Source organism: Vipera ursinii (assembly GCF_947247035.1).
Source record: "Vipera ursinii genome assembly, chromosome: 5".
NCBI classification, from domain to species: Eukaryota; Metazoa; Chordata; class Lepidosauria; order Squamata; family Viperidae; genus Vipera; species Vipera ursinii.
The window spans coordinates 69,415,655-69,438,512 of NC_139518.1; the positions used below are offsets into that span (position 1 = coordinate 69,415,655).

Sequence of the window (22,858 nt, forward strand, 5' to 3'; positions counted from 1 at the left end):
TTGCCTGTTATTCCGGTTATCTTTTGGCTTCCTACTTTAGCATTCCAATCCCCCATGATGATAAAAACATCATTTTTTGGTGTTAGTTCTATAAGGTGCTGTAGGGCTTCATAGAACCGGTCAATTTCATCCTCTTCAGCACTGGTGGTTGGGGCATAGACTTGGACTACTGTGATATTGAATGGTTTCCCTTGGATTCGAACTGAGATCATTCTGTCATTTTGAGGATTGTATCCCAGTATTGCTTTTCCTACTCTTTTATTGACTATGAAGGCTATTCCATTTCTTCTGAGGGATTCTTGCCCGCAGTAGTATACCTGATGGTCATCTGAATTAAATTCACCCATTCCTGTCCATTTTAGTTCGCTGATACCTAAGATGTCGATGTTCAGTCTTGTCATCTCTTTTTTGACCACATCCAGCTTTCCTTGATTCATGGATCTTACATTCCAGGTTCCTATGGAGAAAAAAATCTTTACAGCATCGGACTTTCCTTTCACCACCAGACACATCCACAGCTGAGCGTCCTTTCGGCTTTGGCCCAGTCACTTCATTCTTTTTGGCGCTACTAGTACTAGCCCTCTGCTCTTCCCCAGTAGCATATTGGACGCCTTCCGACCTGAGGGGCTCATCTTCCAGAGTCATATCGTTTTGCCTTTTGGTACTGTCCATAGGGTTTTCATGGCAAAGATACTGGAGTGGGTTGCCATTTCCTTCTCCAGTGGATCACATTTTGTCAGAACTCTCTGCTATGACCTTTCCGTCTTGGGTGGCCCTGCACAGCATAGCTCATAGCTTCATTGAATTATGCAAGCCCCTTCGCCACGACAAGGCAGTAATCCATGAAGGGGGTATATATCTATATATATGTGTATATATAGACGCGGTGGCTCAGTGGGTTAGGACGCTGAGCTTGTCGATCAGAAGGTCGGCAGTTTGGCGGGTTGAATCCCAAGTGCCGCGTAGCAGAGTGAGCGCCTGTTACTCGTCCCAACTTCTATATATCTCCACCCCCGAAACTGTTACCCGCCCATGTATTATGTGTGATTTGTGACATTTCTGAAACCTTGGTTAATTCTGGTAGGTTGTAGTGTGGATGATATCCATGGGTAGGGATCAATGTTCTTATAGCTTTGTCTGCTGACATGTGGCTCTCCAGAAGCCAAGCTTCAAGCTTCTGTAAGCACCAGCTCCTATGGCTCTGGAGGAATCCACCTTTGTTTCAATCTCCCTTTCCTTACTAAAGGAAGATTGTGAAGAGAACAAAACCAGTTCATCAGGAGCCATGAGTATCTTCAAGAGCTTGCTTCTTCTGTCAGTAATAACACACCTGAAAAAGGGGTGAGACTCGTATCACAATGCCTGGTGCTACTTTCCTCATTCTGTCTCCTTCTTTGTCCCACCACAGGTGGTATTTTTAACACAAAAGGGAACCCTTACCTGAATCTACTTTCCTAGGGTCTTATTTTTTTATGGTGGGAAGAATCAGATTGCAGTAAAGTCTTAAGAAGTGAAGTTTCAGGATACTTGGGAGGTTTTTGAAGCATCAGTCTTCTTTATAACCAGCTTCACTCCATCCTTATTCTTGGTTCTTTTCATTGAAAGCGTAAGTAAATCAAGGAGCCATCTGGTACAAATCTAGGAAATATTTCCTTTTTTTGTTTTGAACTATAAGGAGATATCCCCAAGAGATGTCCTTATTTAAGAGATTGGAAACAGTAGGGAAAAAAATACCCAAGATAGATTTGGGAGTTTGCTAATCTTAAATTTGTTGAGAGGATTTGTAGTATTGAGGTGTTAATTATTTAGCAGAATATTTCAGAAAGAACACTATATCACAATGGAATGTTGAAGGGATATGACCTTAGCTCCAGAAAAATAGGATCAAGGAGCATGCTCTGATGAGATATTGAAGGAAACAGATCAAGGGGTAAAACTGAGGAGAAATAGCCCCACATGAAGGTTGTGGATGGGTACCCCATATTTCATGTTTAGTTGAGTAGACATAGAAATATCAAGGAGCAAATAATATAGGCCAAGGGTCCCGAACTCTTGATCCACAGCCTGATAACCAGGCCACGCAAGCATCAGGCGAGCAGAAAAGTGCGCAGAACTCCATTTGTGCAAGCAGCCGGCATGTGTGCCCTCCATTAGTGCAAATGGAGTTGTGTGCATGCATCCACCACTTGTGTGGAACCAGCTCCATTGCCACCGACCAGTCCAAAGAGCCGGAAAGGTTGGGGGCTGCTGATTATAGGCAATTGGCAAGCAAGACCTCCCAGAAAATATTAAAAAGAGCAACAAGAAAAAAAAAATAGAGACACTCTTAAGGTTCTGATAGAACAGGGGTTCCCAACCGGGGGTGTAGGACCATATTCCAGGGGGTGCGAAAACTTGGCTTTTCAAAATTATAGTGTATATGCAGAATTCCTTGCCATTATTTTGAACTTTTGTAAGGGGTGCGAGAATATATTAGAAGCGTTCTAGGGGTGTGGGGTATAGAAAAAGTTGGGAGCCGCTGTGATAGAAGAAGGATCTTGTAACTTCCCTCGGATCCAGAGAAAACTTGAGATTAAAACAAAGCGGAAAACTGCAGGTATGAAATATTATTTTCCCCTTAATTATTTCCATCATATTTTTCAGAAGATATTAAATTCCTCAAGCTCCCTATGTGGACCAAAATAAATGGAACAGATAATTTTGTGTGTGTACGCATTGCTGTCATGCCAGTCTGACAAATTTTCTCATGTTTCACGTTAACTTTTAAATTCCTATTTTAGCAATGCAATTGTATTACTTCCGGTAGATTATAATGCAATGTATAGTGGTATCTCTCTAAATACCTCCTCTAACTTTATTGGAAAGCCATTTAGCACTGATATGGCTGGAGTAACTTTGTCTACTCTATGGCTCTATACTACTGATAAGATATGTCTGTCGTTGGGCCTTAGCTTAAACCAGGGCTGTCCAACTTCAGCAGTGTTAAAATTATGTGGACTTCAACTGACAGAATTGAGGAATTCTGGGAATTGGAGAATTCGGGAGTTGAAGTTCACAGGTCTTAAAGTTGCCAAGGTTGGATACCCCTGGCTTAAACTCTAATAAACTTACTCACATCTTCATTGACTTTTCTCCAACTCCATTGCTTTGCATATTTGCAAAGCCAGTTTGGCTTCCATTGCAGGTTAGTTACATTGTAAAATGTTAAAAGTCTTAAATGATGTTGAATGTAATCTCTCCTGTCCCATTGCAGTTTCTATGATGGTATGATATACAACCCAGATTGGCTTGCTCAATAAGCTAAGAGATACTGACTTAATGTTATGTTTGAGTTTAGCAGTTTATATTTGTTGGTTTCCTGGTGATTCTTGGCATTTTTGAAAACAATGTTTACTATTTTGAAGATTTGTAATTGCCTGTGGGTACTTTCCATATACTTCGATATCTTTTGAACAGCCACTTTATCCTATGTTTTAAGCCACAAATAATTCAAAATAAATCAAGTTTACCCTTATAAGGATTGAGTGATTGATTGTGTGTCATTAAGTGAGTGTCAACTCTTGGCAACCGCATAGATAGAATCTGTCTGCCCCTGATCTTTTTCATCTTCCAAGAGCACATCCATTGCTGCTATAATCAAGTCCATTCATTTTTTCATTGGTTGTCCTCTTTTTTTACTTCCTTCCAATTTTCCCAGCATTATGGACTTCTCCAGAGAACTAATGGCAGAAGTCTTCACATAATGTATCTGAATAGGATAATTTGAGCCTGATCATTTGGGTTGATTTGTTTGATGATCCATTTGTTTGTTTTCTTGACTATCCATGGTGTTCTTAGAAGTCTTTCCCCAAACTAGCATTCAAAATTCTCTCTCTTTCTATTCTATTACTTGTCCACCTTTTGCTTCCATATGTGACGGAGAAACCATTTCCTGCATGATTCCAGTAGACACATCCCACCATCTGAATACCTATCCCAAAACTTTCATTGTTGGCCTGTTAAGTGCTGGTTTGTGGCATATTTCTTGACTGCTGATTTCTTTGCCGTTAATACTTGACTCTTAAGAGGCAAATGTTATCCATCTTCACTGTCTTTTCTGAGGCTGGTTGCTGAACCTGTTATCATTAATTGAGTTTTCTTTACATTTAATCTGCCCCTTTTTTCACTGTATTCCTCAGTTTTTATTCCTAGGATTTGCAGATAATTTGCATTTCAGCTGTCAGAGCAGTGTCATCAGCACAACACAAATTATTGATGGGTATCTTTCTCCATTTTTAAAACCATGTTAATTTTACAGTTAATATGGTGTTCTAGTTCATTCTAAAATCATTTAAATCAATAGAATGGCATACAAATACACAACTGAACAACCATGTTGGGAACATTCATAATTCTGAAGCTCTGCCTTTGGATTTCCATTTTATTAAGAAGTGGCCTCATGTTGCAGCTTGGAAGATTTAGTGTTTTTAAAGCCTCACTTGATTCATGAAAACAATGAATGTGCAAAGACATGAATAATTTTTCATGAATATCTTATGTTGGAGTTCCTTCAACAGTTCCTCTATACAGATAGCTTCTTGTTTACTTGACCTCATTAATGCTGATGTTTGTTCAGTCAGGAGCATGCTGATTAACTTCCGAAGGATATGCATATATATTTTTCTAGGATGTTACATGGGGCCTATGCTGATATTAACATCTTATTAATAAGATCAGGCAGAACATTCTATGTGAGGTAGATTTTTTTTTCCTGGTGTCTTAACAAATGATATTGTGTTACCTCCTGTCGGTTGATGGATGATTAGAAGAGCATGTGATTTCAAAATCCAAGTCAAGCCGACAATCTCATGAACAGCCACTTAATGGAAACTCTTTTTTCATACATCCATGATTTGTCAAAAAATTGGAAATACGTACTGTATCATTAAAGAATTGATGCCAACAGATTGTGTAAATACTTTTGAAGACTATATTACAACATCAGTGTAACCATTTATTGAGATATTCCTTAAAGTTGTATGAGAAACTAATTAAAGATCACTTTATGCTAATGAAGCTCACATACTTATTCCTGTCAATTCACTTGTCATATTTCCTAATCAAATGATTGGCCGATCACCTTCAGTGGAATCTATATTCTTCTAGTTTATTGTTTATCCGGTGTAGGTTCAGCTTCTATAATTTATTTTATTCTCATTTCCATCACCTGACTCTACTTATAATCAAGGTTTTCATATAATGTGGCATTACAACATATCTGTGCATAGCAGGGGTCTTCAAACTTGGCCCTTTTATGACTTGTGGACTTCAACTCCCAGAATTCTGGGAGTTGAAGTCCACAAGTCATAAAAGGGCCAAGTTTGAAGACCCCTGGTGTATAGTATTACAGTATATTACATGTTATTAAGTCTGTGTCACATTTTTCTAGAAAAAACTTCTGCTGTTTTTCTGATCAGAAAGCTGGGGAACGCTATTCTTCTGAAGGTTTTTTTCTGCAGCTGCAGAAAAAAGGCAAAGGGAAATGGATCTGTGTGTGGTAGGGCAGGAAGAGGGCCCCGACCTGTGACAGGTTTCTGCACACCAATGGGCCCTGCAGATATTTGAGGTCCATGACATATTTATGTATGATGATGGGTGCCAGGCTTCCCCTACCTCTTGAGGCACTCCATGATTACTTAACAACTGCAGCTGAGAGAGCTGGAATTGCAGTCGTTGAGCACATAGGCATATCACTTAACAACCAGTGTGCTCAATGACTAAGATTCTGATCCCAAATGTGGTGATAAGTCAAGGACTATTTGTATCTGTTGGACTGTATTGAGCTTCAGGGATTAATGACCATGATTTAGTCAGTAGACTTCCTGTGGTTCCACCAGGAACTGTGAGTGGCATCTTCAGAGGCAAGGTAGCCTGCAAACAGGGACTGATTTGGCGTCTGTCTTTATAGCCAGGTGAACTGACTTCTGATTGGTTTTTAGCTAAGCTGCCTTCCTATTGGTTCCGGTTGGAGAGGGCTGGTCTCTGATTGGTTAGGGTTAGGACTTGTGCTTGATCCTGATTGGTTGTTTTGGTGGTGTTGGTTCCTGATTGGATCCTTGCATAATTTGCTCATTTTGGGAAGCTGATTTCTGGTTGGTCCTGCTTTGAGGCAAGATCTTGATGTGGTGCAGGACAGGTAACCAGAATTATGAAACTTCCCCTAATTTTTCCATTTATCCTTTCGTGAGCTTTGCATTTCAACATTTATGTAGTTGATTAAGTAACTCTTAGGGATATTTGAGGATGACAGAGAATGCTGGAATGTCATGCTGTTACTTTCTTAAATCTCAAGACATTTATTTTTGCAGAGTGAAATTAGAACTCTGGAAGATTCTTTTTCTCCCTCTCTCAACTTTATGGATCTTACTGTCTTCTAGAAACTGATGCATTATAAATGTTAAGGATATCAAGTTAAATGTAAACAAAAACCTCACTGTTCTTCTGAAATATATTAATATATGATTGACAGTATTTGTTAAACAAACAGCCTCAGAGATCTTCAACAAGGTTATTCTGTGCTTTTTAACCCACGCACACAAACACACAGAGACACACTTATTTAACAATAATATCAGCATTACTGAGGCTGCTAGATCTCATAAGTGCATTAACAGTACATTTTTATGTTTCCTTTCACTCTAATGTAATTGTTGAAATGACAAGGGAACACATTTTGTGGGAAATGTTCTGATAGAGTTGTCTCTTACTAATGAGGCAGTGGCTTCAATTGTGATGTGTAAAAGCATGAACTGAGCAGATTTGAAAGACTATGAATAGTCTCTTCATTGTACTTGAATATTTAAAACAAAATAATTGAGACATTTTATATGCAAATACATTCTTTGATCAACATATTGACAGCAAGCTCTTTTTCCAATGCTCCATTTTGAATTTGATGCCAGGAATAATTATTCTCAAACTATATAATGTATTACATAGAAAATGTAGATGTCCTATTGAAAAACTTTGCTTTGCTCACTAATGTAGATATTTCTAATATGAAATTAGACTCAACGTATTTTTAAATGATTTGGAGCATTGTATTTATCACATACATTTATATGTTCTGCAAAATTATGAAGACTAGGTGATTTAGAAGAACAGAATACATTACAAAGAGGAAAATCAGAATACTCGCTCTGAATAAAAACCAACATCTTTAAATGTAAGCCAAAATATCACTATGTATTGATTAAAATGATTTTTTATCTGTCTTGAATTGACTTTAATGCTTTAATATGAAATTCTATTTAAAGATGATCCAGAAGGTGCTTTTGTTCCACCAGAGATTGATGAAACTGGTAACACATTTGAGGTAAGTAATAAACTCTTACCTCTTTAATTATAAAGAAATGTTTTTAAAATGTTGAATGCTTGGTATGGTTCCTATATGAATATCCATGTGGTTTCTCTCTAGAATTTAGTCAGAATTTATTACATACATACATACATACATACATGTATGTATGTATGTATGTATATACCATATATATATACGGTAAACATACTTTCATGTTTTACATGTTTTGTTGTATGCATTTGTTCATGGGCTAACTATAAACTTTGTAGCAAGCTTTAACATTATTTGGTATTGCCTGTAAAAATAATGTTGGAATATTTTATTGTCTGTATAAATTTACACATGAATCTTCCTAGTCTAGTGATTCGTAAATGTTATTTAGGATTTGAAATGAATTAGAACCTTAATTATGCCAACTATTTCATTAGCTCCCAAGATCAGATATCCAAAGGCCTCATCAGTGCTGATTTTCTACTGAAAATTCTATTATTTGATATTTTTTTGCTTCTGTTATGTAACATACCTGAAATTGAGCATGTGTGGGAATCAGTAGAAGAGAATATAGGTAGCTCAGGGTTGAACTGTGGAGTCCTTGGTGCTCTCTGACTAGGTTGTTTGCTTGCCAATGTTTCACTATCCAACCAGGTACGTTATCAATATGATGACTGATGATATTGCTTGGTTGGGTAATGAAATATTGGTAAGCAGCCAACAGAGTTCAGAAAGCACCAAGGGCTCCATTTGTGTGGGAATGTTAAGATGAATTCTCTCTTAGGTTGGGTCTTGCTAGAATGTGACATCTCGACAGGTGTGATGGCGTGTTTGTCCTACCTTGCTTAGGCTTGTAGACCCAGCTAATATAGGGAAGAGAGGTTGCTTAAGGAGTTCCAGGAACTGGGAAGTCTAAAAAACATACTGGAAGAATGTAATTAAAAACCACTTCCTTACTTCTGCCAACAAAAATACACAAGCAACCCTTAACATTATTAGGAATTAAGTAAAGTTGAAGAGGACTGTTAGTTAGAAATTGTATTCATATGCATTGATGTATTTCTCATTATTAGTAATTGTTTCTGAAATCTTGGCTGGTAGGACTGCACAGGTCTTCAGGGGATACTTTATTATCATACAAGATCAAGTAAAGTCAGAGCAATGTAGCTTTCTCACATCTGTTCAGTAATGTCTTAAAGCATTTTTAATTTACTTCAATATTAACTTTAGTCTACTTTTAAACTTTTTGTATTTTTTTTTTTAAATTACTGCAAGCTTACTTGAGAAATCAGTTGAGCAGAACGGTGAGCTAAAGTTCAAGAGTACTTGTGTCTTAAAAATTCTACTCAGTATATAGCATTTTAAAATAAATTCAATACATTATAAAATATATACATACATAGAATGAAGGCTACTGCTAAGCTTGTAAGCCGCCTTGAGTCTTCGGAGAAGGGCGGGATATAAATGGAATTAAAATAAATAAATAAATAAATATTTTGTCTTGTGAAAATGGTCACAGGTGGCATAAGAATACCATTACGAAATTGTAAATGTCAAGTTGATTTTTTTCCAGCTTGCCCTGAATTATTTGCTTTATTTCTAACCAACCAAGATTCTGAAAACTAGAGCTACCTCTGATAATATATTTTTCTGCATGGCATCAAATGAAATATCTATAGACATCATCAGGACAACTTCGGAGGATGATTGCATTGGTCAGACTGCGCATATATTTAACCTCAAGTAGGTTAATACTACAACCTTATATCAGACCTGGTGACAAATTGGCAGCCAGTAAAATTCTTAGGATAACATTATATTGCAGTGGCAGTAACTTGCTCAATGTTGCATTAGCTTAGCTTTCCATCAAATTGACAGCCCCACACAGAATAAAGGTAAAGGTAAAGGTTCCCCCGCACACGCGTGCTAGTTGTTTCCGACTTTAGGGGCCGGTGCTCATCTCCGTTTCAAAGCCGAAGAGCCAGCGCTTGTCCGAGGACGTCTCCGTGGTCATGTGGCCGGCATGACTAGACGCCAAAGACGCACGGAACACTGTTACCTTCCCACCGTAGTGGTCCCTATTTTTCTACTTGCATTTTGACGTGCTTTCGAACTGCTAGGTTGGCAGAAGCTGGGACGAGTAACAGGTGCTCACTCTGTTATGCGGCACTCGGGATTCGACCCCCCAAACTGCCGACCTTCTGATCGACAGGCTCAGCATCCTAACCCACTGAGCCATTACGGTAATTAAAAACTGAAGTTATCAGGGCATGCATCCATGGCCTGAGATGTCCCCTGTCTAGTTTTGTTTTATCAACTGAAGGACTTTGTCACTTAGGCTTTTAGTGACTCTACTAGTTCCATGAATATATCTTAAGTGATGTATCAGTTCCTATGAGAATGCAGATCTACAAGTGTTTTCTACATGTGGAAACAACCTACCCATAGACTGTTATATAGATTAAGCATCAGCTGATCAGCATCAGATCACTTTCCATCCCACTGGCCATTGTATCCAAACATTGACCTAGAACCAGAACAGCCTCTCCTGAGTCAGATATAATAGTGTAATAGAACATGATGCCATATTCTTAATCTGTTGATGACCACTTTTGCACAATCTCATAGATCAGAGGTTCTCAAACTTTACAATGAGGATAGTCCTTGACATGTAACTGTAATGGAGTTAGCCTGTTATGATGGTCAAAAAAACAGGTTGTTAAGTGAATGCTATGATCATAAAGTGAATGCTGGGATTTCTATGTGGTTCACTATGGGAGCAGTTTTGCTGAAAACTGGAAGCCCCAGTATTCGACAAAACCATCATAAAACACAATCATTGCAAACAGCTTTACAGGCCATATATTACTGACTGATATATATTTACGGAAGATAGTATTGAGAAGAAATGGTCTTTCGGGTGCAAGAAATTGGGAGCCAAGGCTGTTCAAATAAGTACAGTTTTATTCTCTATTCTCTGACCCATCTAATACTTTATCTCTTCTCACCATACTTTTTAAATGGTACAGCCAATTTTTATTTAACCATTCCATTCTACCCCACGTTCCATCATGTTCTCTGCTTTCCAGGAGGCCTATTTTCATAATTCCTTAGTTTACACTCACAAGAAATATATTTGTTTGTTTGTCTCCTGCCTTTATTTTTACAAGTACTGTAACTCAAAGTGGCGAACGTATACAACACGACTTCCTCCTATTTTCTCCACAACAGCAACACTGTGAGGTGGGTTGGGCTGAGAGAGAGTAACTGATTTGAAGTCACCCAGCTGACTGCCATGGCTAAGGTGGGATTTGAACTCTTGGTCTCCTGCTTTCTATCCTGGTGTCTTTAACTGCTAGACTAAACTGGCTCTATTATAATAATATATTATTATAAACATTACTGTCCATGAGTTGAAACTTTTTCCTGAGATAGGATGGAGTTTATGATTATTTAGTGAGGAGGGAAAAGTAGTATATAAGTGCTATTGCTACTGGTCCTTCCTTCCTTCCTTCCTTCCTTCCTTCCTTCCTTCCTTCCTTCCTTCCTTCCTTCCTTCCTTCCTTCCTTCCATGGTACGCAGTGGTTAGAATTGCAGGCTAAGTCTGGGGACTGCCAGCAGTTTGATCTTTACCGGCTCAAGGTTGACTCAGCCTGCCATCCTTCTGAGGTCCTTCTGAGATAGGATGGAGTTTATGATTATTTAGTGAGGAGGGAAAAGCAGTATATAAGTGCTATTGCTACTGGTCCTTCCTTTTTTCCTTCCTTCCTTCCTTCCTTCCTTCCTTCCTTCCTTCCTTCCTTCCTTCCTTCCTTCCTTCCTTCCTTCCTTCCTTCCTTCCTTCCATGGTACGCAGTGGTTAGAATTGCAGGCTAATTCTGGGGACTGCCAGCAGTTTGATCTTTACCGGCTCAAGGTTGACTCAGCCTGCCATCCTTCCGAGGTCAGCAAAATGAGGAGCCAGATTGTTGGGGGAAATATTCTGACTCTCTAAACCGCTTAGAGAGGGCAGTAAAGCACTGTGAAGCAGTATATAAGTCTTAAGTGCTATTGCTATCTTCCCAGTTGATGTGTTATCGCTCGCTACATGACTTCCAGAACTGCATCTTTAGCCTTGGAGACTGAACTCTACACATTTCCAGGAAATGGGACCACAGATTAATGGAGAGTATTGTGGAACAACCTATAAGTATATGTTTAAAACAGGGAATAGAAGACCTGGACTGTATGTTACAATGTTTTTTTTATTTAGTTTCTTCCTAGAATTTGCAATTAAAACGTAAATTTTTGCAATGCGCCAACACTGAGCGTTTTTATGAACTGTTTAGTTTTTAAAAATGCCCATCTTTACGGGCTTTCATTTTCCCTGTGGGAATTCCGTTTGCCTTCTTTTCTCCCTAAATTGCACGAAGGCCGAAAAGAGATGACAGCACATTTCAAATAAGGTTTGCTACATAAATTCCCACCTGAGATTTGTTTAATAGATTGATTCTATCCACTGGCAGAACTGTAGGCTTCTGTTGGGCCTTAAGCATTATCGCTCGTCAGCCCTCAAATGGGGCATTTGTCCATATTACAAAGCTACCATTCAAACTGATACTGCAGATTGCAAATATGGATTCCCTTGTTCTCAGTATGTGAGTCCTCAGTGTTAAAAACATCTGAGCAGCTAAGCTATTGTAACAAACAGGCTTTTAAAATGTGACTCATTTAATTAACTATAGGAACAGCAAGCATTTCTTTTTTTCCCCTTTTTTGGTAACCTTATGTCATATATAGTTAACGTTATATTCTAAAGAGCTTTGCAGCAGTACTCTAGTTTAGTGTCTGCAAAATCTTGTTAAAAAACTACTTTGCTTTTTTTGTGCTTTTCCTTAAGTTTATCTCTGCCTAAATCTATCTGTGTATACAGCGGCAACTTTTAGTTTCAATGCTTATGGGCAGATTTCTGTAAACGATATTGCTTAGATCCATCTAACCTTTCCTTGTCTTTGGGCTTACGGTATTTTCCCTTGACTTAAGGAAGGGAGATTATAATCTAGGATTGTGTGTTTAAATTCTTTTCTTGATCCAATAAAGGTAGTTCCTTTAAACTAATATACTCTCACAGAAATAGGGTGCAAGCTTTTAGGATCTCTTTCCTTGTGTGATCCTTTAGTCCTCTGTTAAGATTGGCATATTTTCTCTGGTCCTGCTTAAAATTTTCATTGCTATAACTACACGAAACAGAATACATTGTTGAGTTTCACCGAATAAATTTGAAATGGAAATTTAATCAGAATAAGAAATTTGTCATACTCTTTTAAAAGACACCGGTGTCTTTGTCCTTTGCTGGCATAGATTTTATGGAATGTAATATGATAAATGGATTGTTTTATTAAAGCTGAATTTAAAAAAAAATTACACACATAACGCTTTAAAATAATTTTCAGCCTGTGTATGGCGGCATTTCTGCCATTTGGATTTGAAATGGTTGTTTGTCGTCCAGGAGGTGGCGAAGAATCTCATTCCATACTTGAATTGAGAAGTTTGTGGATTTAAAACTCCACTTGAAGGCAAAATAAAGAGAATTAAAGGGGGACAATGGCAATAACATAAAAATCTATATTAATTCTCCATTTGTTGTTTAAAATATCTTGTCTAATTTGTCTCACATATGTTCAACCCCTCTACTTCAGGTAACAGCTGCTTCTTTCATGTTTTCTCGATAGATAAATTTCTCCCACTCGGCTGGAAGTTTCTGTCAAGCAGCCACATCCATCCGAAATTGACTTATACTGTAAATTTGTCCTGTGTTCAAAAGCTAGGTTGAAACAATAAACATAATATTGCAAATGTACTAGATTTTTTTTTAAAATGTCACGTTCTTGTCAGTGTTGTTTTAAGGATAAAATGTACAGTATGGGATAGAAGAATATTGTGTATTCATCAAGCATATAGTGTCAAGCAGCTAATAACAAGGATCAAAATATCACTTAGAAATCTCCCATGTTCTTTCCGGAAACTTCTGATCATTTCTTTGGAAAATTTCTCTCTCTCTCCCCCCTCTCCCTCCCCCCCAAGTACATCTAGCTGGCTTGTGCGTAAGACAAGACTAGAACTCATAATTTCCCAGTTTCTAGCTCGATGCCTTAACCACTACACCAAGCTACCTATCTTTCCCTTGGAGTATTGAGTGATATTTGGAGGATTGAGACCATTTTTGTTGAATGTAAAGCTGATTGCTTTTTAAACAGCTCACAACTTGGAGTCCCTTGCAGCCAAAAGATTATAGACCCCAATAGTAATCATTCTCAGAAACTCATCAGTTCAAAGAATATAAAAAAATTGTACTGAGATCAACCCGCTTACTATATCTGCTAAATAGCCAAATATATTAGCATAATTATTGCTTGATTGCATTTAACATATTTATAGCTTACTTTTCAGCCAGGTTGTTCTCAGAGAAGTTTGCTTTTTAAGGCGGTGACAAAAATACATGCTGCATTTCTGAATAATTGCATAGGCGTATTGACTCACTTTATATTGTACAATATATGTTTAATATATTTTATCTGGTCCCAAATGTTAATGTATCGCTGTAACGTTTTCCCATAACTATATCTCATCCACCCCTCTTGATTTCTCCCATGTCCAATTTTCTCCATGTTGCAAAATATGTATGATTTTTTTTTACCAGCATGTTAGTTCACCGAATAGAGCAGGGGTGTCAAACTCAATTTCATTGAGGGCCGCATCAACATTGTGGTTGCCCTCAGGGGGCCGGGTGGGTATGGCCAGGGTGGGCATGGCCTACTCGGTGGGCGTGGCTAGAGTGCATATGGCCTACTGGGTGGGCGTGGCCAGCTCTACATCATTGGCATCAAAGGTGCCTATGGGGGCCTGGGCAGGAGTAGGACAGATCTGAGGGTCTCTGGCAGAAGGAGGGTCTCTGGGCCAGGGCCAAGGCAGTGGGGGCCGTTCCCTCACTGTTTCCAGGATGGCTTCGCGGGCCACATGAAACCACTTCGCGGGCCGGATCTGGCCCCTGGGCCTTGTGTTTGACATGTCTGGAATAGAGTATTGTGGGTAACTAGATTCTTGCTAGAAAATTCACTGTGTTGCATGTACTAAGATAAGAAGTCTATTCATTTTAGTTTTTTTCATTGTGGTTTTTTTTAAAAAATGAAGCTGTGCTCCTTGCCCTAACGTGTATTTTGTCCGTAACTTAAAATAGAGTTGTGAAGGATTATTGAAGCCTTTGCTAGAGCATGTCCAATAAAGAAGGTGAACCGATCACCCCTCTTCATTTTTCGTTGCCCTCCAAAATTATTTGAAGATAGATTCTGATTATGGATTTTGGTTTTGTTACCAATACGGGTAGTCCTGGACTTACTGCAGTTCACTTTGTGACCATTCAAAGTTACAACAGCATTGGAAAAAGTGACGTAGGACTATTTTTTCACATTTAACCACCATTGCCGCTTCCCCAAGGTCACGTAAACCAAATTCAGACACTTGGCAACTGACTCATATTTGTCCCGGAGTCGGGCGGTCCCCTTTTGCGACCTTCTGACAAGCAAAAGTCAATGGGGGAAGCCAGATTCACTTAACAAACTGTGTCACTAACTTTAATAGCTGCAGTGATTCGCTTAATGACTGCGGCAGGAATCCAATCTTCCTTTCACTTGTTGGGGCAAAATGGGGCAAGATTCACTTAACAAATGTCTCACTTAGAGACAGAAATGTGGGGCTGAATTGTGGTCATAAGCCAGACATGTCAAACACAAGGCCCGGGGGCCAGATCTGGCCCGTGAAGTGGTTTCATGTGGCCCACGAAGCCATCCTGGAAACAGTGAGGGAATGGCCCCCACTGCCTTGGCCCTCTGCCAGAGACCCTCAGATCTGTCCCACTCCTGCTCAGGCCCCCATAGGCACCCTTGATCCCAATGATGTAGAGCTGGCCATGCCCACCCAGTAGGCCATACGCACTCTAGCCACGCCCACCCAGTAGGCCACGCCCACCCTGGCCATACCCACCCGGCCCCTTGAGGGCAACCACAATGCTGATGCGGCCCTCAATGAAATTGAGTTTGACACCCCTGCAGTAGGCCATACGCACTCCAGCTGCGCCCACCCAGTAGGCCACGGCCACCCTGGCCATACCCACCCGGCCCCCCGTGGGCAACCACAATGCTGATGTGGCCCTCAATGAAATTGAGTTTGACACCCCTGTCATAAGCCAAGGAATACCTGAAAGGAATGAACCACGTTTCCCTTGTTTTCTAGGAAAACCACAAAAGGGTGGGGCACGTGTTTATGTAGGGTGCATTTGTACAAAGGTTATTTTTATGTAGGGCAGAGGTTTCCAACTTTTTGGGTACCAGGGACCAGTTCCGTGGAGAAGAGTTTTTCCACGGACCGGAGAGTGCCTGGGTTTGTTGCTGCTTGCATCCCACGGATGGGGCTTTACTTGTGGACCGGTTGCTGGCGTGCCGTGGCCCGGTACCGGTTCACAGACCGGGGATTGGGGACTCCTGATGTAGGGTACATTTGTACAAAGATTGTGTTTATGTAGGGTGCATTTGTACAAAGGTCGTGTTTATGTAGGGTGCATTTGTACAAAGATTCAGTGGACTAAAGGTCTTCTGCTAATGATTTATGTCTTAGAACAGGCATGTCAAACTTGCGATGTCAAGTGATGTTGCGCGACGTATCGTGACTTTTCCCCCATTGCCGGCAATGGGGTGGGTGCGGTTTCAGGATGACGTGTCCGGCCCGCGGGCCAGCAGTTTGCCATGCCTGTCTTAGAATTTTGTATCTTTGAATTGTCCAGTAAAACTTAGAGGAGATATTTTGCCATTTAATATCTGAATTTCTTTTCTCTGAAGATTACAAACAACAGGTTTGCTTCGTAGCAAATCCACTAAGCTGTGCTTCTATCAATTTCTTGTGCTTATGAAACCTAGCAATACAGTCTTCATTAAGCGTATTTTCCCCATGTGGAAATTTCTGCTTGATCCTTCCTTCCATTTCTTTCCTACCTTGTATTTCATTCAAAGAGTTTTTAAGAACTATTAACTCATTTAGTTTTAGTGAAGTTAAATTTATAATTCTTTAAAAAATGTTTGAAGTATAACTCTGTTTTGTTCTGTTGGACTTGCAATGAATATTTGAACTGACTTGAAGAAAGCTCCGCCTAGTGGAAATCTGATGAATTACTGGCTTTTAAAAGAATCATTCATGTTGACAATATGTCAGAGTTGTTTCAGATTCTATTTTCCATCCTGTTGATGGCCATGTGTACCCATCATGATAAATAAAAAAAACAAATCATATTGCAACTTAGTGTGATGCATAAACTCATAAATGCATTATTCAGTATAATTAACTCTGCCACATTTGTCCCTTTCCAGAACTATATAATCCTGATATGTTTCATTTGAGACATTGTAGAAGTAGTTAAAGGTTGTTCATTGCTTATGTTGTATTTGTAAGGGGTTCACTTCTTGTTTTAGTGCAAAGAAATGAATGGGGAATCAGAGAAATGGGTAAATATTTTCCTGATATGCTCTAACTCCAGATTCCAGGTTAGCTTAATACAGAGTTTTCCCCTATAAGTATTTAGTCAAGGAAAAAGTCAAGTTTCCCCCTACAAGTATTTAGTCAAGGAAAAAAAAGAAACATTAGTTTTATTAAATATGAAATGTTTACATTTAAAAATATTTCAAATATTCTATAATGGCATGTCAATAAAGGTCCTTTTATGTTGGGCATAAAAATGAGTCTTTCTTTCTTTCTTTCTTTCTTTCTCTCTCTCTCTCTCTCTCTCTCTCTCTCTCTCTCTCTCTCTCTCTCTCTCTCTCTCTTTCTCTCTCTCCCTCCCTCCCTCCCTCCCTCCCTCCCTTCCTCCCTCCCTCCCAAGGGCGATTTTGGGCTGCTTACAATGATTCAATTCCATTGTCAAATAAAATTTTAAAACAATAGAGATCTTAAATTTAAAATTCAGTTAAATTAATTTGACCAAGATGGAGGGGAAGAGACCAAGGTACACACTTTGGGAGGGTGGGAGGAGAGGAGATGTCATCTAATCCATTAGCCATCTCCAGTCCAGTAGGCACATAGCCAAGTCTTTAAGCCCTTTCAGAAGGCCAAAAGGATGGGTGTGGATCTCACCTCAGGGGACACAGTGTTCCAGAGGATGTGACCCACGGCAGAAAAGACTTGTCTTCTAGACCCCACCAAACAAAACTCTTTGACTGATGGGGTCCACAGCAGTTCCCTTCTGCCAGTGTGGGTGAGACAGTTCCTCAAATAGCCTGGACCCATGCCCTGAAGGACTTTAAGGGTGATAACCAACACCTTGAATTGGACCTGGAAAAAAAACTGGCAACCAACGTAGCTCACAGAAGAACGGAGCCACTGCGAAGCTCCAAAAACTGCCTGCGTAGCGCCTTCTGCATTAGCTGAAGCTTCTGAATAGTGTTAATTATAACTCACTGGTTCTAGTGAAGCTACATTGGGTTTAAGCACAGAGTGGTACTTGGTAAAGTGTCTTGTTTTTATTGTTGTTTTTAATTTCTGCAGGCCCATCTGTATTCCTTAGGAGCTACTTTAACAGCAGCGCTAGAATATACGATGGAAACTGAAATGGATCCAGAATTTAGCCAGGATCTACATGCTCTGCTTGGACAAATGCAGAAAGAAAATCCTAAAGAAAGGCCAGATGTTGAGGTAAACATTATTTTGTCAATGGAACCTCATTTGCTGTCTTGAATAGCAACATTTATCCAATCTTCCTTTCACTGTTTCATTAGAAGATAATTTGCTGAAGCTGAGTATGGGTAAAACAGTATTACTAGAAATATAGGCATTATTGTTATATAGAGAAGGGGAGACAGCACATGTTGTCTGGCATTAATATGGTTTGTCGTTTCTGCATAGAACTTACTATTCTTCTTTAACAAAAGGATAGCAGTTTGGAAATATATGAGTTTATAGGGGGCAAACGTTCTAAATAAATACATTCAATGAAATTTTTAAAATAATGCATTCCAAGGAAATGAACAGTAGATCATTGCAGTTATGATGCTGACAGTAATAACTTATAATATATAAAAAAAGAACTGTGTGCTAACATAAGTCAGGATTGTATGCAATGTTAATCAGAATACTTCACTTTAGACTCGGCACCTTACTTGGTTTGTTTGGCTCAAATACTTTGATATTGCTCATATGCATATTTTATTTGTTTGTTTATGGCAAAAATGTATACTCTGCCAGCTCCCAAAGATTCAAGGCAGCTTACAAAGCAGAACAACAAACTCTCAAACAACACACACACACACACACACACACACACATAAATGCTTGTTAACTATTTAGATTACCTTGCTAGGCCCAAACATGGGACAAATCTTATTTCCTGTTTCGGCCTAACTGAAGGCCATCCGCAGGCAGTAGTCACAACAGTGACAGCTCATATTTGTGTAAATTTTTTTAGATTGCTAACAAAGAATTAAAGGGAGACTGATATGCATTTCAAACTTATTTGTTTTCATCAGTCAGCCATACCCTTCTGAGATTCGAACCTGGGCTGATTGCACATTAGGCAGTTGTTTTAACCTATATATATGCCCTCTCTGTGGGCATGCGTGCCATCGCCCCAGCCCCGTCTCCCCCCATGGCCCCCTCCTTACTAGCAGCCCCCCTGGAGGAAAGTTGCCCCGGGCGTGGCCCACACGGAACAGCGCAGCCAATAACATGGCAGCCGGGCAGCAGGGACAAGAATCTGCCTTCACACCCCATCGCGCGCAGATGATGCTGCGGGGCACAGGCGGAGAGCGTGGCCGCCATGGCGCTGCAGGGTTGCCTGGATGATCTGCAGCGGGCTGTGGAGGCGGGTGGCCCTGCGGGCGGGCGGGGCGGAGTGGGGGTGGGGTGGGTTTTGGGCACTCAGTCTCTAAAAGATTCGCCATCAGTGATCTAGAAGGTAGACAGGAACCAACCTGCATTAGCTTCATAAGCTGAGTCCAGCGTTTTGAATTAGATGCAGAAACCAATTGGACCTTCAAATGCCAATTGGATAAAGGCTTCCTTGCCCACGACATACACTTGCTGCTGCAGTAAGAGCCAGGAGAGCCCTCAACATCTATTCCTTCAATTTAAAGACATTTTAGCCCATGCAGTTCCTCACATGCATCCAGATGCTAAAGAACAACTGCTAGTGAATGTCTGGCCTGGGGTGATGGTGTGCAGCTGAGTTTTTGCAGCATTCTGATGATATCTCATCCTAAACTAACAGATGATCTACCTAAGCTGCATCATGCAGATTTTAAATATCTGTTGTGACTCAGGGCCAGCCTGTGGGTCCGACAGCCGGGTCCGATGTATCGGAGGACTCAGATGAGGGGGAGGAGGGAGACGAACCGGCTGATGATGGTTTGGAGGCTTTGCAGAGTCCTCAGCCGGGGACCTCTTCTCAGCTGCGTGAGCCCGAGAGTGCGGAGGATGATGACCCATAGCTGGCCCTGTTCAAGGACGCCCGACGCAGGAGGCAGTCGAGCAGGAACAAACAAAGAAAGGCTATGGGACTCCTCGGGAGGAGGCACAGGGAGACCACGCCCTGAGCTCTCTATAAAAGGAGTGTTTGGGGAGGGGCTGGTTGCTGAAAGCAACTTTTCCGCTTGAGAAGACAAGCTCTAGTGTTTTTGTTAACTGCGTAATTAAATCTTGGCAGAAGCCTTTTAGCCTTGGACGCTCTCCAGTCTCTTCTTTTTGAATAGGGGTTTGCTAGAAGAGGGCTGGTTCAGAACAGTTTGCTTTCAGCCACCCACCCCTTATTACTACGATGGAGCAGCTTCTTGCCGAGAATGCCCAGCTCAACCAGCAACTCACCTTGCTGGCCACTCAGGTGGCACAACTGCAGGCTCAGGTACATGCTGCCCCCCCACCCAGGAGGAAATGTCAGATAGCTATGCCGGATAAATTTGCTGGTAAACCAGAACTGTTTCCTGCCTTCCTGGGACAATGCCAGCTTTATATCAGCGTGAGAGCAGCTGATTTCCCCACAGACCGAGATAAGGTGGGATTCGTGTTGAGCCTTCTGTCGGGAGATGCAGCTCGTTGGGGCACGCCTCTGTTGGCACAGCCTAGCCCTTTGTTGGATAACTTTGGGGGGTTTTGTGACCATATGCGCCTCATGTACGAGGACCCGATTAAGGCGCAGACTGCCACCCGACGCCTGAAAGCTTTGAGGCAGGGTCAGCGCCCTCTACAGGCCTATATCAGCGATTTCCGGCTGCTTAGCCAGGATTCCGCCTGGAATGAGGCTGCGCTCGTGGATGCCTTTCAGGATGGCTTGTCAGAGGAGATGTTGGATGAGCTGGCCCGCGTGGACATTCCCTCAGACCTGAATGGGCTGATCCATCTTTGTCTGCGGATCGATGCCCGGCTGCAGCAGCGTAAGAGTCGCCGTGCCACCCCACAGACCCCTGCCGCCCCTGTTGTGCGTGAGCCCCCAGTCCAGAGGGAGGAGCCAATGGAGCTGGGTGCCGCCAGGTCCCGTCTATCGGTGACGGAAATGGACAGACGACGATCGGAGGGGTTGTGTTTTTACTGTGGGGACCCTGGACATTTGGCTGCTTCTTGCCCGAAGAAGCGTCAGCGGGCGTCAGTGACCAAGCCTGCCCCAAGAAAGTCCCCTGCTTTGCTATCGGGAAACGGCCCGAGCCCGATCTAGACGGTGTGAAAGATCGGGCGACCCACAACGACCACGCCGAGCGACGCCGTTCCGACGGTGCCTGTGACCCTCCACGGCATTTGATTTTGGAGGCACGACTGATCCTTCCTGGCAAGCCAGAGGGGATTCCGGTCCATGCCTTAATTGACTCTGGGGCTACCACTAACTTTATGGATTCGGCCTTTGTGGCCAAATGGGCTGTTCCCCAGTGTCCAGTGGATCCGCCCATGCTTGTGGAGACCATCGATGGTCGAGTGCTCCTGTCCGGGCCTATCACGGCCGCCACGCAACCCGTGTGTATGGCCATCAGTACCCATGTGGAGGCCATTCAGTTTTACGTCACTTCGGATCTGCACTTCCCCGTGGTCTTGGGACTGGCGTGGCTCCGGGCGCATGATCCACAGATCTATTGGTCTCAGAACTTGGTCACCTTCCCAAGTTTGCAGTGCGTGGACCACACCCGCCATATCTGTGCCGGCCAGGTGGAGGGTTCCTCAGGGGTTTCCTTGCCTCCCGAACTGTCCGACTTTGCTGACGTGTTCAGCGAGTCAGAGGCGGACCAATTACCCCCGCACAGGCCCTACGACTGCTCCATTGACCTAGTCCCTGATGCGCCTCTCCCAGTGGGGCATTTGTACTCCATGTCGGAGCCCGAGTTGGCTGCATTGCGGGACTTCCTGACAAAGAACTTGGCTCGTGGTTTCATCCGGCCCTCGTCCTCGCCAGTGTCTGCGCCCGTGCTTTTCGTCAAAAAGAAGTCGGGCGAGTTACGGCTTTGCTGTGACTACCGGAAACTCAACGCTATCACGGTGCGTAACCGCTACCCGCTGCCCCTCATCCCCGAGCTCTTGGACCGACTCCGGGAGGCTAAGATCTTCACGAAACTGGACCTGCGTGGAGCTTACAACCTCGTCAGGGTTCGGCCGGGTGATGAGTGGAAGACGGCGTTCGGTACTCGCTATGGACATTTCGAGTACACGGTGATGCCGTTTGGCCTAACCAACGCCCCCGCTGTGTTTCAGCATTTTATGAACGATATCTTTCGGGATCTGTTGGACCAGTTTGTCGTGATTTACCTGGACGACATCCTGATTTACTCCCCGTCGCGTGAAGCGCATCATCAGCACCTCCGTCAGGTCCTGCAGCGCCTCCGGGAACATCGGCTGTTTGCCAAGTTGGAGAAGTGCCAGTTCTACCAGGTGACCATCGATTTCCTGGGTCACCGCATTTCTCCTGAGGGCATCGCCATGGAGCCGAGTAAAGTCGAGTCGTTGCAGAGTTGGCAACCCCCGCGTCGCGTGAAGGACGTTCAGCGACTCCTTGGATTTGCCAACTACTATCGGACATTCATCCCTGGCTTTGCTGCCTTGACAGCCCCCCTCACCCGGCTCCTGCAGAAGAAGACTCGGTTCCAGTGGAACGCCCCCGAACAACAGGCGTTCCAAGCTTTGAAGGACGCCTTCATGAAGGAGCCCATCTTGAAGCATCCTGACCTGCAACGGCCGTTTGTCGTGGAGGCGGACGCCTCCGACATTGCCATTGGGGCCGTGTTACTCCAGGCAGCGACGCCCAACGGTACCCTTTTCCCTTGCGCGTATCACTCTCGGAAATTGAACCCCTTGGAGCGCAACTATACCATCTGGGAGAAGGAGCTGCTGGCCATCAAGGCGGCGTTCGAGGCTTGGAGGCATCATCTGGAGGGGGCGCGGCATCAGATCGAGGTCCGGACGGACCACAAGAATCTGGAAAGCCTGCAGACCGCTCGGAATTTGAATCAACGCCAGATCCGGTGGTCCCTCTTCTTTGC

At 42.3% G+C, this 22,858-nt stretch overlaps 1 protein-coding gene across 1 annotated transcript in view; it reads left to right on the forward strand.

Annotated features, from left to right (window-relative positions):
• The window catches only part of KNDC1 (kinase non-catalytic C-lobe domain containing 1), a gene marked incomplete at its 5' end in the record, with an annotated part of 88,212 nt that overhangs the window by 19,227 nt on the left and 46,127 nt on the right, over positions 1 to 22,858 (forward strand). The window contains 2 exons of the mRNA XM_083363312.1: positions 7,296 to 7,354; positions 17,898 to 18,044. Coding sequence (XP_083219438.1) covers positions 7,296 to 7,354; positions 17,898 to 18,044 — 206 coding nt within the window. The remainder of the gene's footprint in view (positions 1 to 7,295; positions 7,355 to 17,897; positions 18,045 to 22,858) is intronic.